Source organism: Dermacentor albipictus, chromosome 7, assembly GCF_038994185.2.
Source record: "Dermacentor albipictus isolate Rhodes 1998 colony chromosome 7, USDA_Dalb.pri_finalv2, whole genome shotgun sequence".
Lineage (NCBI taxonomy): Eukaryota > Metazoa > Arthropoda > Arachnida > Ixodida > Ixodidae > Dermacentor > Dermacentor albipictus.
In genome coordinates, this window is record NC_091827.1 from 64,194,129 (window position 1) to 64,208,087 (window position 13,959).

General features: G+C 45.5%; 2 protein-coding genes across 3 annotated transcripts in view; one reads left to right on the top strand and one right to left on the bottom strand.

Annotated features, from left to right (window-relative positions):
• The first annotated feature begins 318 nt into the window (after positions 1-318).
• Positions 319-13,959, top strand: part of LOC135904793 (uncharacterized) — a 173,258-nt gene continuing 159,617 nt past the window's right edge. The window contains exon 1 of one of the 2 annotated variants that reach the window (XR_011507427.1): positions 319-575. Coding sequence is in view for 1 of the 2 variants with exons in the window: in XM_065435770.2 (XP_065291842.1) it covers positions 448-575 (128 nt within the window). In the remaining variant the exon portion in view is untranslated. The remainder of the gene's footprint in view (positions 576-13,959) is intronic. The other variant, XM_065435770.2, reaches the window with a different exon arrangement.
• The window catches only part of LOC135904792 (protein Skeletor, isoforms B/C-like), a 31,802-nt gene continuing 30,681 nt past the window's right edge, over positions 12,839-13,959 (bottom strand). Inside the window, exon 10 of the mRNA XM_065435769.1 lies at positions 12,839-13,005. The gene's annotated coding sequence lies outside the window, so the exon portion shown is untranslated. The remainder of the gene's footprint in view (positions 13,006-13,959) is intronic.

Sequence of the window (13,959 nt, forward strand, 5' to 3'; positions counted from 1 at the left end):
CTCAACGGCTGCAATTAGTAGATTACAATGTGTGCCAGTAAGTACTTAATTAGGCTGATAATTAGAGAGTGTTCGTTAATTAGTTGAACTGCGTTTCGATTTCATGCGGTAGCAATGTCCGCCACTTCGAATATCACACCTCACGGAGAAGTATTATGCTATCTGCCACAGGCGATATTTGAAAATTTGATGACGCTTACAAAAATGATCGCCTCGTATATTACAGGGCACGGTGGCACAACAGAGATGTAGAGTGAACCTTTTTTTTTTACCTCGTGCAGCTTATCGGCGCACTCGTGTTGATACCAGCAGCACGGAACGGTGCGTCGACATCGGACCACTACATCGCCCATCTGCTCAACTACACTGCGCTGCCGATCTTTCCGGGAGGTGAGTGGCGGCCTCGACCACGGTGCTAGACGGGTCTGCGCACGGACGCCGCATCTGATGGCACAACGGTGGCGCTGCGGTCGCTTCGTAGTGTACTACAAAACATGGAATCCTGCCTGGGCTCGTCGTAGGGCCCGGTGGCACAGCAGTACGTGCAGAGTGAACCCATGCTTGACCTCGTGCAGGTGAGCAACCGTTTCGGTGAATGCTTCCGCTCGAACGATATTTGCTCGATCGTGCTGTCCTGGCCTAGGCTGCACGGCCCGGCTCTACATGACCTGTCGCTGCACCTAAACTAAATAGTGATTTTGGCTGGGGATGTCGAGACGAACCCTGGTCCTGACGCGGCACAGTTAACTGAGCAATTAAAACAAGTTGCTGAAGACCGAGAACATGTTAAGGAAAACCGAGTAAATTCTATCAAAGCCAAACTTGGAGAAAAAATTAACGTCTCTAGAAAGCAAGATTTTGCCCTACGTTGACCAGGTGGCACACCTAAAGCATGAGCAGATTGAGTAGAAGTCAAGATAGACGACCTAGAAAACAGAACAAGACAATGCAACCTCATTGTTTGCGGCATCCCAGAGGAAGCTAGTTAGAACTAGCACTCCCTTGAAGGAATTATTAATGACAGAATCGTCGAGAGCACTCAACCAGTAGCGAGAACTTCAACCAATAACCATAGAGCGAATCCACAGAGTTGGAAAGTCAGTAGCTTGGAAAACTAGGCCCATTATGATGAAATTAATAGACTTCCGTGGTAATGGAAAGATCCTAAAAAAACTTATATAAACCAAAAAAGGTGATCTTCTCGATTGGAGAGGATTATTAGTCCCTGCGCACGACATCAGAAAAAAACTCGTGGACATCGCGAAAACAAAGAAAAATGCGGGAGCTAAAGTCTCTTTTGCGTGCGATAAACTTCGCATACATGGGAACACTTACTGATGGTACACTCAAAGCAACAAGGCAACCCTCCTTGAAAACCAACCTGACGCGTCTAGTTCTAAAAGAAAACGTAGAAATAGAGAGACGTGCATTACGGCCCCACAGCGCACAACGGACCGAGAAATAAGCTTTGCTAACTTAAGTGAGCGCAGCATACTGCCAAAATTAACTTCGCTTGAATTCCTGCTTCTTAGCGTCGAACCTAACTTCGTAGTAGTCACCGGAACGTAGTTGATAAACGATATTGAATATTTCTAAATAACGCCACCAAATTTTAGTTTGAATTGGCAACTTGCCCACTGACGTTCACGTCCACATAAGACTATTCGCTGACGACTGCATACTGTATAAAGAAATTACTTCACCAGATGACCATGTAATTCTAAGCGATGCGCTCAAGCTAATCTTTGTGTGGTGTACGAAGTGGCAAATGACTCCCAATGCAAAAAAAAAATATCGTTCTTTTGAGTAGAACATGAAAACACCATGTGCGGGAGTTTCCTTACACCATAAACGATGACCCCATAAAAGCAGTCACAGAGCACAAGCATCTTGGTCTAACAGTAACGTCTGACATTAGATGGGACTCCTACGTTAATCATATTGCTTCAGCGGCCCTAAGTCAACTTTTCTGTCTTAAGCAGCGCCTACACCAAGCTCCACGCGAAAATAATAATGCACTCTTAAGACCAACCCAAGAATATGCAATCTCAGCTTGGTTTCCGTCGACTAACAAATTATTTAACGTGCTGCAGGGAGTGCAAAGAAAAGCAATCAGATTCCTCTTCTCCAAATATCGACTCACATATTCTCCTAATGCTCTACTAAAAACTGCCAGGATTCTCACGATCTAAAACCAAGCCATGCTTGCATGGTTGAAGTTACTGCACCAGTTAATTCATAACAAGTTAAACGTAAATAGCTCCAAGTACATACCTTCGCGAACACCAGCATAACACGACTTAAGCATTCGTACAACCTGAAGGAATATCGTTTTCCAACTGAATGTTTTAAAAACTCTTCTTTTCGCTCTCCATAAGGTAGCGGTATGGTTTCACTTCCGCTATCAGTAACAGTTTCTCGCTTACACATATCTTGTCTCTTCGTGAAAGTTACTTACTGGGTTCTCGATTATGAAATTTAACTCTTGCGCACCTTTGCCACTTGATCAATTGCTAACCTTCTTTGCAACGTTTCTGTGAATACTGATAGAATGTATAGATGTACCTATTGAACCCTTCTTTAGATTTCGCACTTCGGTGTTGCTACTTACTGTGTTTGCTATTCAGAATATGTATTTGTATCTCGTTTATTTTTCACACATTTACTACGACTTTATTATGTTCATTGTTTGACCTTGTGCTCTTCTTGCAATAATCCCTTATGGGATTGGCAGTATGTTGTAAATAAATAAGTAAATAAAAAATAAAGGGTTCGACAACAGTGCCAAATAAAAAATAAATGTTTTTCTTTCTGATTCAGCTGCTTGGTTTCAATTTAAACACACATATATGATGAATAACACGCTATATCCTTGTCTAAGCTTCTAACTACAGTAACATTGACCTACTTGTCCCAAAAGTGCTATTGTTTAGGCTAATTTATTGCGGTGCTCCGATATAGAGGTAGACGAGAAAGACATTGATATCGGAGGCACACCACGTCACGTTATGGAAGAATACCGCGGGAAAAATAGGTACTAAATGTAAGACAGCGCATTGTAGCAGCCACAATGCCGACAGAATGACTCGCTGAATGGACATTGTCCCAATTTAGAAGAAGCAATTAATGACTCCCGCGACAATGATCAAGGGGGCCGAGCCGCGCTTCTTTTTCTTCCTCTCCCTCAGGTCCTCATACATTGAGACTTTCTTATTCCATCTCTATATGTACCTGACCAACACTTTCACCTCAAGATGACAATGCATGCCGGAGCAGGCCCTTTCCCCAGCACTTGTATCGTTCTCTTCATTCTCTCATGAAGTGCGAATGGCTTAGCCCTTACGTGGTAAGTGCTTCACGTAGTCAAGTACACGCGCACTCGGATCCTTGGGAGGAAATGGTGCTACGTTAAGAGACGAGGGGTGTCAGCAGCGGTGAGTCGAGGGTTGCTAAGATTAGCGGCTTGTTTTCCGAGGAGCAGTGCGTACTTCTGCGAGCCGTCCCGGCCGACAGTGGCGTCGCCTGTGGGTGAGAGGAGGCTAGAGTGGAAGGAACGCGATTATGACGACTTAGGGGAGGGCAACAGGGATCAACCGCAGATCTTCCTCTCTGGAAGTCCGCAAGGGGAAACGCTCTCGTTCCCGGAGGCCCGCCGCTAATGGCTTCGTAACGACCTAATGACACGCCGGCGCGTTTACGGTCGCCCGTTTCGTCGCGCTTCCCATGTTGAGAAGCTCCTCGTATTCTCGTCCGGGGTTCGGGGTGCTCGTAGCCGGAGTAGCTGCGAAGTGCCTCGTTGCGAGATGCGCGAGCCCGTGCCTCGGCTACCGAACCCTGGAGTACGTGTCGCGCAGTGCGAGAAAGATGGCGGCTGTTGTTATTTTTTGCCGCAGCTCTTGCGCGAATGGCCGGATGCACAGTTGAAGATCCTGCGCGAAATCTTCACTTGTAAGCGGAAACACTCTGGGGGTCTTCGCTTCATACGCCTTCGGTAAGCAAGGCGTAGCCGACAAATACAAAAGAAAGAAAATGAACATTAGAGCCACAGACAAGAACCACGTTTATACACCCAGCATAAGGCAAATGAAAGGAGAGAGATGTGGGCAACGTAAAAAAAAAGAAAAGAAGAAAGATGCTTCGGAAGGGTGAAGTTATTATTTTGAAAGTCACATGAGAAAAAAGAAAATATGCGGACTGGGGGAATCGATGTAAGCGCAACTTTCTGGGCTCTTTGCTTTGATTGCCTATAATTAGCGATATGTTGACGGCGAATGTTTAATTTCTGCAATGTGTAGTCTAGTACGAAAGTGGTGAGTTGTTAAAAATTGCCTTCCATACACCACTACTGTTTGTCTTCGTAGTTCACAGAACACAGAGGGAGACGTGTTCGCTTGAGGCGCTGTTGGGCGCCATTCTTCATAACCTCTAAGAGGGTTGAGCATTGTCATCGCCTTACATGTGGCACATCGCGTCATGGTAGAAGCGTTAAATTTATCCTATTATGAGACTTTACGTGCCAAAATCAGAATCAGATCATGTGGCACGGCATAGTGAAAGAGGGATATCCTGATTTTTGCGGCAGCATACATGCGTCAAGCTGTCGCGAATTTTTGCACCGGTAGGTTGCACCAGTGGCAGTGATGTTAGCTACATTTCTTTCTGCATTTTCACAATGATATTTCCCACTTGAAATTGGCTTGCCCGGCTTGGGAATCAAGATTGCGGCAACGCCAACCACAACGAGACGGCGAACGCGGCGGCGCGAGGACTAACCAACCGTGCCACTGCTACTACAGCCGACCCGTCGTGGTGGTGGGAAACTAAGGACAAAATGACTTCCTACAATGAAATTGTGAAATGGTACCGACTAGAGCGAAGGACTATGCCGCCACCTCATCCGGGCTTGACCCGTAAGGAGGCAGTTTTATACCGACAACTTCAAACGGGGTCGTTATTCACCCCGGTGCTGATGAGGCACGTGTGTCCAAGTGTTTATGAAAGTGATCTGTGTTGTGTGTGCCGAAAGGAAAGAGCCACTGCAGCTCACATCCTTTGGGACTGTGCTAAGAATCCGCATGAAGCTGCAACAATAACAACGATCCCGCCGCGGCACGAGGCCGCGCCGAGATGCTATGACCAAGATGTCCAAACCCAGGCCGTCCAGCAGATCTCGGCGGCCCTCGAAAGGCAACGACCGAGCGAAACCGGAGGGAGGCTGCCACCCTAAAAGAGGGGCAGGCGCGGTCGACCAAAGGGAATAGTGCGGCCGCGGCCGAAGTAGAGGCGCCACACGCCGCGAAGACGTCATGGCCGCGTCACGGTAACGCCTCCCTAACAGGGGAAAGCTAACCGTTCTGCAGGCGTTCACAACAAAGTTTCGTCACTCACTCACTCACTCGAAATTTACACATCAGGCTTCTTTCTTGTTGCTGGATCAGTTTGAGTCACTATATGTTCGCTTGCCTCTGCAGATGGATGGATGAATGGATGGATGGATGGATGGATGTTATAAGCATCCTCTTTGGAATGGGGCGGTGGGTTGCGCCACCGAGCTCTTGCTATTATACTATACTATATTGCTATTATACTGCCTAATGTCCTACCTAGAATAAACAATAAAAAAAACACTATGAACTACGACGCCCAAATTTTCGGGTCCCATAATGCGAACTGTGCTTTTGTACGTCTGCGTCTTTTGTCGTTTCCCTACTTTTCTTCCACCAATCCTCCAATCACCTCTTACTAAAGCCTATTGCGGACATGTTTGCTTTACCACTGCTTCCGCGGAACTCAAGGGCTTCAAGGAGGCCAGTGGTGCCTAAATCGACCGCTGGGTAGACGTCGTCACATTCTAATAAAACATGCTCCGTGGTTGCTGTAGTTGTTGTAGCCTGTGGCCCGTGTGGCTCCTACCCACGATAGGGGATTGGCCAAGAAATGGGTAGATTATTCCAAAATAATATAGAGCACAAATTTCCTAATGTCTATGGGAATAGCATTTAATAGGGTCGAATTACCGGCTAAAATAAAATCAGGAAGGTGCTGTTGAATGAGTAATAATTAATTTAAAAGTAATGAAAAAAAGAATTTAGCAGGGCATTCGTTTTCCCTAGCTTTACCGCAGCAAGCACATGCTTCTTCTTCCTTCTTATATCTTGCTTTATAGGTGCGCGTTTTAAGGCATCCCGATCTCGCTTCGAAAAGTAATGAGCTTCCCTTTGAGTTATCATAAATGGTTTCCTTGCTGGTTTCGTTTTTTCCTCTCAAGTAGTTACTCACGGCAGGTTTCTTTTCCATTGCCTCCATCCATGAGATTATTTCAGCCTCTCTGACTTTCCGCTTGACCTTCTTTGTTGCTGTGTTGCTCGCCCTACAGGCCGCATACTTAACGGTAAGCTTCCTAGTTCTTTTCCTTCAATGTGAGTCAATGTTTTTCCTGTACAGATAACTGAACACTCTCCCAGCCCATTTACTTTCTTCCATATTCCTCAGCCGTTCTTCATACTCTTTTTACTGCGAGGTTCCCTCACTTCAAATCTAGTCTAGCCCATGTCACCCTGCACAGCTTCATTTGTAGTCTTCTCGTGAGCGGATTCGCCCAGGAAACCGCCATCTAGTGGTGGTGCAAGCAACCGAGCGGCGATGTCGCGCGCGTCCTCCACTGTCATTGGTCGGTCTATTCGGCTAGAGAACATCCACGCAGCCCTCGCGGTCGCGAAAACCCTGCGAAGTTCCTAAAGAAGAGCTTCGCCTTCATATACCTCTAGCGACAGATTCCCACAATGGCCACGCTCATTAAAGACCGATAATTTAGCCACACTGTGATTATGAGGCACGCCGTAGTGCCCCACTACGGCGTGCCTCAGAATCAGATCGTGGTTCTGGCACGTAAGGCCCCACAATTCTTTTTTAATTTTCGAAGTGTCAGGTTTGACTCCATTGTCGGTCGTGCATTTACCTTTATTACAGAGGTCCGTAGTTTGGCAAGGCAGGCAATACCTACCTACCGATGTACCGCAAAGTGCCTGGAATGAGGCAACGAATGCTTCGCATCAAACACTTGCCCTGGAACTTACGTTGTAAGTTTACGATGTCGCAAGAGCCTCTTCTACTAACGCGCAGTAATGAGCTAAGCGATGGGACAGGTGTGAAGTAGGTCTTGCCATAAAACTAAAGAATGACGTATTTTCGCTAGTATTAAACTCGAGTATTGTTCCTTGTGGTAATTTCTCTTGACAAATTATGATAAAAGTTATCTGTTAAAGGAGGAAACTTTACTGCATTCTCTGAGCATCCTTCCCATTGGCATTTTCTTGAAGAATTTCGTTCCCAAACGCAAATGTGCAAGCTTGAGCAGCATTGATGGTTTCTCATGATAGGAGGTAATGCTAGAAGGCGACAAATTTTGCGAACGCTTTATCATTCTAGTTTATATTTCGTCCTTGTAGCCTGTCAGTACGTTTCGCGACTATATATCGAGTATAGCGAGACATAACTTGTTACAACCAACTGTTGCGCTTTGCGCTTTGGTTCGAAAGCAGTTGCACATGAAAATCAGTCAGCGAACTCTAGTGTAACTACAGTCAATGGCAATTTAACCGTGCCTATTAAAATACATGGATGAGTTCTTCAGGAATATGCCCTCTTCCAATGTTGCAGAAATTCTTAGCATTAATGTGCCGGGGGTCATCGAGTGATACGTGAAAATAAAATAAAGATTACAGCGTATGCAGACGACATTTTAATTTTTGTCCGAGATAAAACTAGTGAACCGCTTTCGTGCAATTTTATAACAAATACTCTTCGCAAAGGAGGGCTGAATTATATAGAGGAAAACCGCAGCTATTCCTCCCGGAACATTCACAGTTGAACTGAGGTAATTCAATTCCTTTCTGTGAAAAAAGTTATTGGAAAAGCGATCAAATTAGCGATGTTTCTGCGGAGTCGGTGTTGGTATTTACTGTTAAAGGTAATTATTTTCCCCCAGAAATGTGCAGAGATTGCTCAAATTATGATGACGAACAAGTGAATAAAGCTGCGTGAACAGTAGCTTGACTGGCCCCAACTCCTCTTCATCCAGCAGCAACAGGTGCGTAGTACGAAACTTGGAGAAACGACCAAGCTAGCAGAGAAAGAAAATCTACGTTATGGATTAGATACAACGCAATGAGTCATGGTCGCTATGCAAAATGGAAAATAGTTAAATACAGCTAAGCTAATCACATGAATAAGTACATAAAGTACACAGGTTTACTTTAGGAAGAAGGCGTAAGCGGTATTCAGTTAGTGGGCATTTAATAGGTGTGTGGGGTAGACAGATGGCCAGCTTTCAGAAACCAGACTTTGTGCGTACACCTGGTATGTGCCAATATTCGCTATGTCTTGTGTTACCCAATGCATATATTTCCCACACATTAGCACTGTCACGCAGGTTGTTATACCATTTGTGAAGTTCAGCTTTACAAAAGAAATAGAAATAGATAACTACAGAGAACAATGACTTTTTTACCTTGTATGTTCAAAGAGATCGTCTAGTCTAATTGCAGCAGCACAAGTTAACAACTGTTCGCAAAGCATGTTCCTGCATAGTATAATGTTTGTTAGCGTTTTTCGGGTACAGTTGCCACAAATTAAATGACAATATTGCAGGTGAGAATCAAAAGTGAGTTGTAAATAAACGTGTTTTGTTTTACTGGAAGGAGCTGCGGACATCTTCTAAGAACTTGTAAGGTTCGACACAGTTCTGCAGCATATTCTTGCGTGTCGTAGTCTTACAAAATGTGTTCATTAAAAATTAAACCATATTATGTAACAAGCGTTCATTAGAGATAACTGTGAGCCGACATTATGGGTGCGATCTTGTACGCGTTCCAAAATAGAACGGAGGCGGTCCGTTCCACCGAGCCGCACACGGTCGGTCAGTTTGAACAGTGAAGAACGCCATGACGTCAATTGTGAAGTGATATCTGCTGTCAATCATTCCGTGTTGTCTGCTATCGGACGAACGCAACGGACTGGACCGCCAATTTCGCGACGGAAAGAACGGACCGCCTCCGTTCGAGTTTGGAACGCGTACAAGATCGCACCCTATATGTCAAAGTTTTCTATCGGGCTATTTTTTTTTTTACTGGGTGGAAGAGATGTGTATTTACGGGCACTGTCTTGTGGATTAGCGTTCAGGGCTTATGAAGGCCATTTCCTGGTACTTGCATTCCGCGCGCATATTACCTTCGCATTAATATATCCGCCATGATACTGTCCGATTCACCAGTAGCCAACAGATGCAGGTTTGCGTTGGTACACCTAGGGCTTGATACAGATCGTGTCGCATGTGCACATTGACTCTTGGTGACTGGCCAAGGATGGGCGCATATAGTGATTGACACCTACTCAGTTGCACATGCCCATTCTCGAAGTTGCGTGTTCAGGCACAAATCTAGTGGTACATACACAGCGACACACGTTGTTTACTAGGTGACACAGCAGCATGGAGCATGTCTGTTCATGCACATACCTGAGTGGCTTCGGTAGTCTGCTCGCAAAGACACACACACACACACACACACAGAGAGAGAGACGAAAAGGCAATGGTAGGGAGGTTAACCAAGGACGTGCCCGGTTGGATACATTACACTGGGTAAGGGAGAAAGGTGGAATGAAAAAGGCGGAGAGACAGCAAAGACACAGCGTCTAAAGTTGATGATATAAATCCACAAAAGTCTGCGGCATGGAACCGATGACGAACAGCGAGCCCCGAGGTAGAGGCAATAAAAAAAAGCCAGGTAACAACGCACTCATCAAGAGAGAGCTATATTTCGATTTTCTCGTGCAAATACGGTGCCCACACAATGTTTCTCGCTTGGTGCCCCTTTTGTAGTTGAGCTCAAACAGCGAGTCGGTCAAACGCGACGTCAAAGACAAGAATTTCGGATTAGCAACTTATCTGCTCCGCATGATGAGGCTATTGCCTAATGCAGGGACATATACGCAAGGTACTACCGAAGTAACTAGCGAAGTAAAAACTCACCTAAGCGATCGCAAACGCGATTGCACAACAGGCTGATAGCATAGCGAGCCAGACCAGAGAAGAAATATATGGCAGGAGATGCATTTCTGGGCAGCGTCATATTCTGCCAGAATGCCATATTTTGTAATGGCGGTGTTTGGCAAGTTTCTTGTCCTCGATAGCGCGGGTGCAGCCGGTGTGCCCCACCACCCGGTAGGTGACGATGATGATGAATATAATGATGATGATTCCTATTTATTGGCATCCTCATTGAAACGGTACGGAGACAAATCGTCCCCTGGCCTGCTTGAGTTAGTCAGGTACGCTATCAATACTTTTCCTTCTAGCATTCTTGTATACACCTGTTTAATATTCTCTAACTACCTTGAACCCGTGCCTATGCCTCTAATGCATTCGGTCCTGTCTCTTCCCTACTTTCTTTCCCACCGCAGCTCAAATGACTCTTGCGTATCTCGACTGCCGACCGGTTGATACTTTCTACTTCTTTAAATCCAAGCGCTTCTGGAAGTTGTACCATACGTACTGGTCTCGGTGGGTGGAATTCCTTCGCATTCCATTAGGAATGTGCCGAGTGGTCTCCGGATTCTCGCTGTATCACACACATGGCTCATCTAATTGCGAATATTTGCTCCGGTATGTTTTTGGTCCTTAGGCAACCAGCTCGAGCCTCAACTAGCAAGGCAACTGCTGTTCTTGTAGGGAATCGCGACCGAGAACTTTCCTCTCTAATTGGTGGAAGCGCACTCCGGCATCACTTTCGTTTCCACCATTCAAGGTGCGCCTAAGCAGCACCTTCTCCAGCGCATCCAAGCGCTGCTGTGCGAACGCACCCAGTGCCAACGGCAGGAATTTGCGCAAAAACCTGAGGAAGAACGAGAGCAGAGCAAGCAATTGAGCAAGAGATAAGAGCAGCTAATACTTTAAACGATTCCCTCCACTCTGACAGTGACATGTTCAGTTGGCCAGCCGGTGTAAAACGAGGAACGGTCCAAGAACAACCATGGGTAGCACTTCTGGCTGTGAAAACTTAGTGCGTGGGTGTTGCGGCATCAGTGCATTTCGTATCTCGGTAAGTCGTAAATTGCATTGATAAATGGCGTTTTTAATGCGTAGCATTACTTGGCTAGGTGCCCGGCATTACTTTTCCGCTCCGTTCCATTTGTCCTTCCATTTGCCGCCCCCTCCCCCGAAAAAATAAAGCTCGTAGCGCAATCTAGCTTTCCACATGTGGAATTTCTGTGAATACGCAAACTTTAGTGCGCTTATCGTCCCCTACTTGCAGGCACAGAAACCTTGGACGCGAGCCACCAGGTGCCGACACACAACCGGCCGAAGCCTGCGTCGCATCACAGGCCTGAAAATAACAATTTGTGTTTCGTTCGTAGCGTCTATTGCTCTAAATGTGACAATTCTCTAACTATGCCGCGCCCTAAAAGCTACCCAGTGACGAGGGAAGTAGACGTGAGTATGTGGCTAGCAAACGTATACAAATCACAGCCCTCCTACGGAAGCGCAGTTGAAACGCAAGCGAGAGCTTTCACCGGACAAGGTACACGCGGAAATGCCAGCAGCGAGTTTACAACTACAGTTAGAAGCTTTTGAAGCTTTTAACTGTGTTTATTTTTGCATTCTGGACTCCTCTTTCATTAGGGTGTCTCTTGTAACAGTGTTTTTCTTCTTTTTCCTTTTCGTGCCATAATTTACCCGCCAACGCGCTCACCAACGGAAAAATTATGCAAGACAAAACAAAGACTATAAAAAACACAACCCATCCGAAGGAGGAGTTTTGAATGCAAAAACAAAAGTTGGGGCAAGAGCTCCCCACTGGGAAGTTTCATGTAGTGTGCATCATTCTACGGAAACCTTACTTATCATAACTCAAAAGTTGGTCATTTCGACAGATCATTACAGGTCTTGCCAAATCATCGAGGCAGTGTTTTTATTTTACCGAACACCACATCGGTAATAAAAATGAGTTTACTGGCGAGATTGTTACAGTGCGCGCAGTGTTCGTTGACGTTGTTATCGTTTCCAATTTTAAATTAACGATCACAAAGAACAAGGCTACGCGCTATGTGACAATTCCCCACTGGGGAGCTTCAGCCCAAATGTCTTTTATTTTCTGTGGTATGATTGCGTAGAAGCAAAAACGTCATCACTCCGATCATTTGCGAAATTCGTTGACGTGCGAATAGACAAGTGGTTCATCCTGCCCTGCCACGTAGGTGTGGTGCAATGCAACTGGTGAGAACGACCGACGTCCTTCCCTATACGTAGTTGAGTCGACACCGACAGCACTGTCACGCACCCGCTGTAGCGGTGAGCACGCGTTCGACGCGGTGCTGCTGGCTGGCGTGGCGTCGCCGTAGCCATAGTGCGAGTGTTTGCGACGCTAAAGTGGCGCGGAACGAAACGAGACGCGAGTGGCTATTCGTAATTTTGTGGAAGCTGCTGCCGCATTTGCCCACGTGATGTCATACCTGCGATGGTTGTGTGTGCAGTGTATTTTGTTGTTTCACATGGACGCGTACGCAGTATACACTCTGGCACTAACCATGAATCCGGAACAAAGCCGCGAGAAGTGATCTTGCGAGTTTCAGCCCGTCCCGTGAACATTAGCGGGCGGCAACAAACATTTCGTCGAGCGTGACGAGAATGCCGGTTTGAATGCGCCCATTTTGTCGCCGACAATCGCGCCCCTCCTCGCGGGATGGAAAGCTTCTTGGCGTGAATTTACCATTTGGGTTAAACTGCCAAGTGTATCGCGATTATGCCTTGTCCCGGCCCAAAAAGACGCAGTGATTAAACTAGTGCATCGAAAAATATATATATATATTTGCTAAAAGCAGTGTTTATTTACAGTACTGTGGAAGTGCAGATCTCGCCGCGAGGTAGGCGCGAACAGTATGGGTCCGGCTCTTTGCGGTCAAACTTGACATATCGGGTACGCTGGCATTCCACACGTGACGCCTTGGTACCTAAAAGGATGGTTCAACACTGGGGTAAGAAAATGTTCTGATGTATAAAAATTGCTATTTCTAAAGATTTAATGTTTACAACAACCAGTGTATCTTTTTTCATTTTTCTGTTGTTACTTATCAAGGAATTGATGAACAGCCTTACATTGCAATTCAGAATGAAAATATAATTAAAATAAGTGTGTATCATACCAGTGTACTCGCCTCGCTCTATTGTTTTTAACGATTTATTTATTGATTCTTTTGTTTACCAATACTGCCTATCTCACACTAGATCACAGTAGGGAGGGCGCGTATAACAGTACGGTTAAGATAGAGTTAGAACAAATATCGTAAAACACAATGCAACACACTGTTACCGTAGCTATACATCGTCAACTGGCACATCATGCAAAACATAATGACATGAGATACAGTGTCAAAGTTGAGCGAAGCAAACGTTTGTTGCCGGTTAGTACGAGAAAAACGTGACTGAACGAGACTTAAGTTTCTTAAATTACTAGGTTGATTTCATTTGCAAATAGAGTGCGACTCTGAAGTTGGTTGCACATGTCCGGAATTACTGGACACTACTCCAGAACACACGGATAACAATGTAAACATAAAAGCCGCTTGTTAGTAGTTATTCTATGTAATCTTATTCAGTGTATTTCAAGAATACAATGCAGACATAACAAAACTCAAAACGTGGGCGCAGTGTAAATTGTGGTCACATACTGCGTCAAATAAATTGTGTCGTAATACGTGCCGTCTCATGGGCAACCGCAATGTTATTCAGTGCGCAGTACACTGCATACATCTTCAGCGGCATATTTCGCAGGGGCACACAAAGATCTCAGTTACATATTTCGTTATTTTGTTCGTTCAGCCACGTTATTTTGCCTAGCCAAATGTTACCGCTAAATTCGCGTTGCCATGGGCATAGATATGTGCTCAGCAGTTCAAAGATCTCTC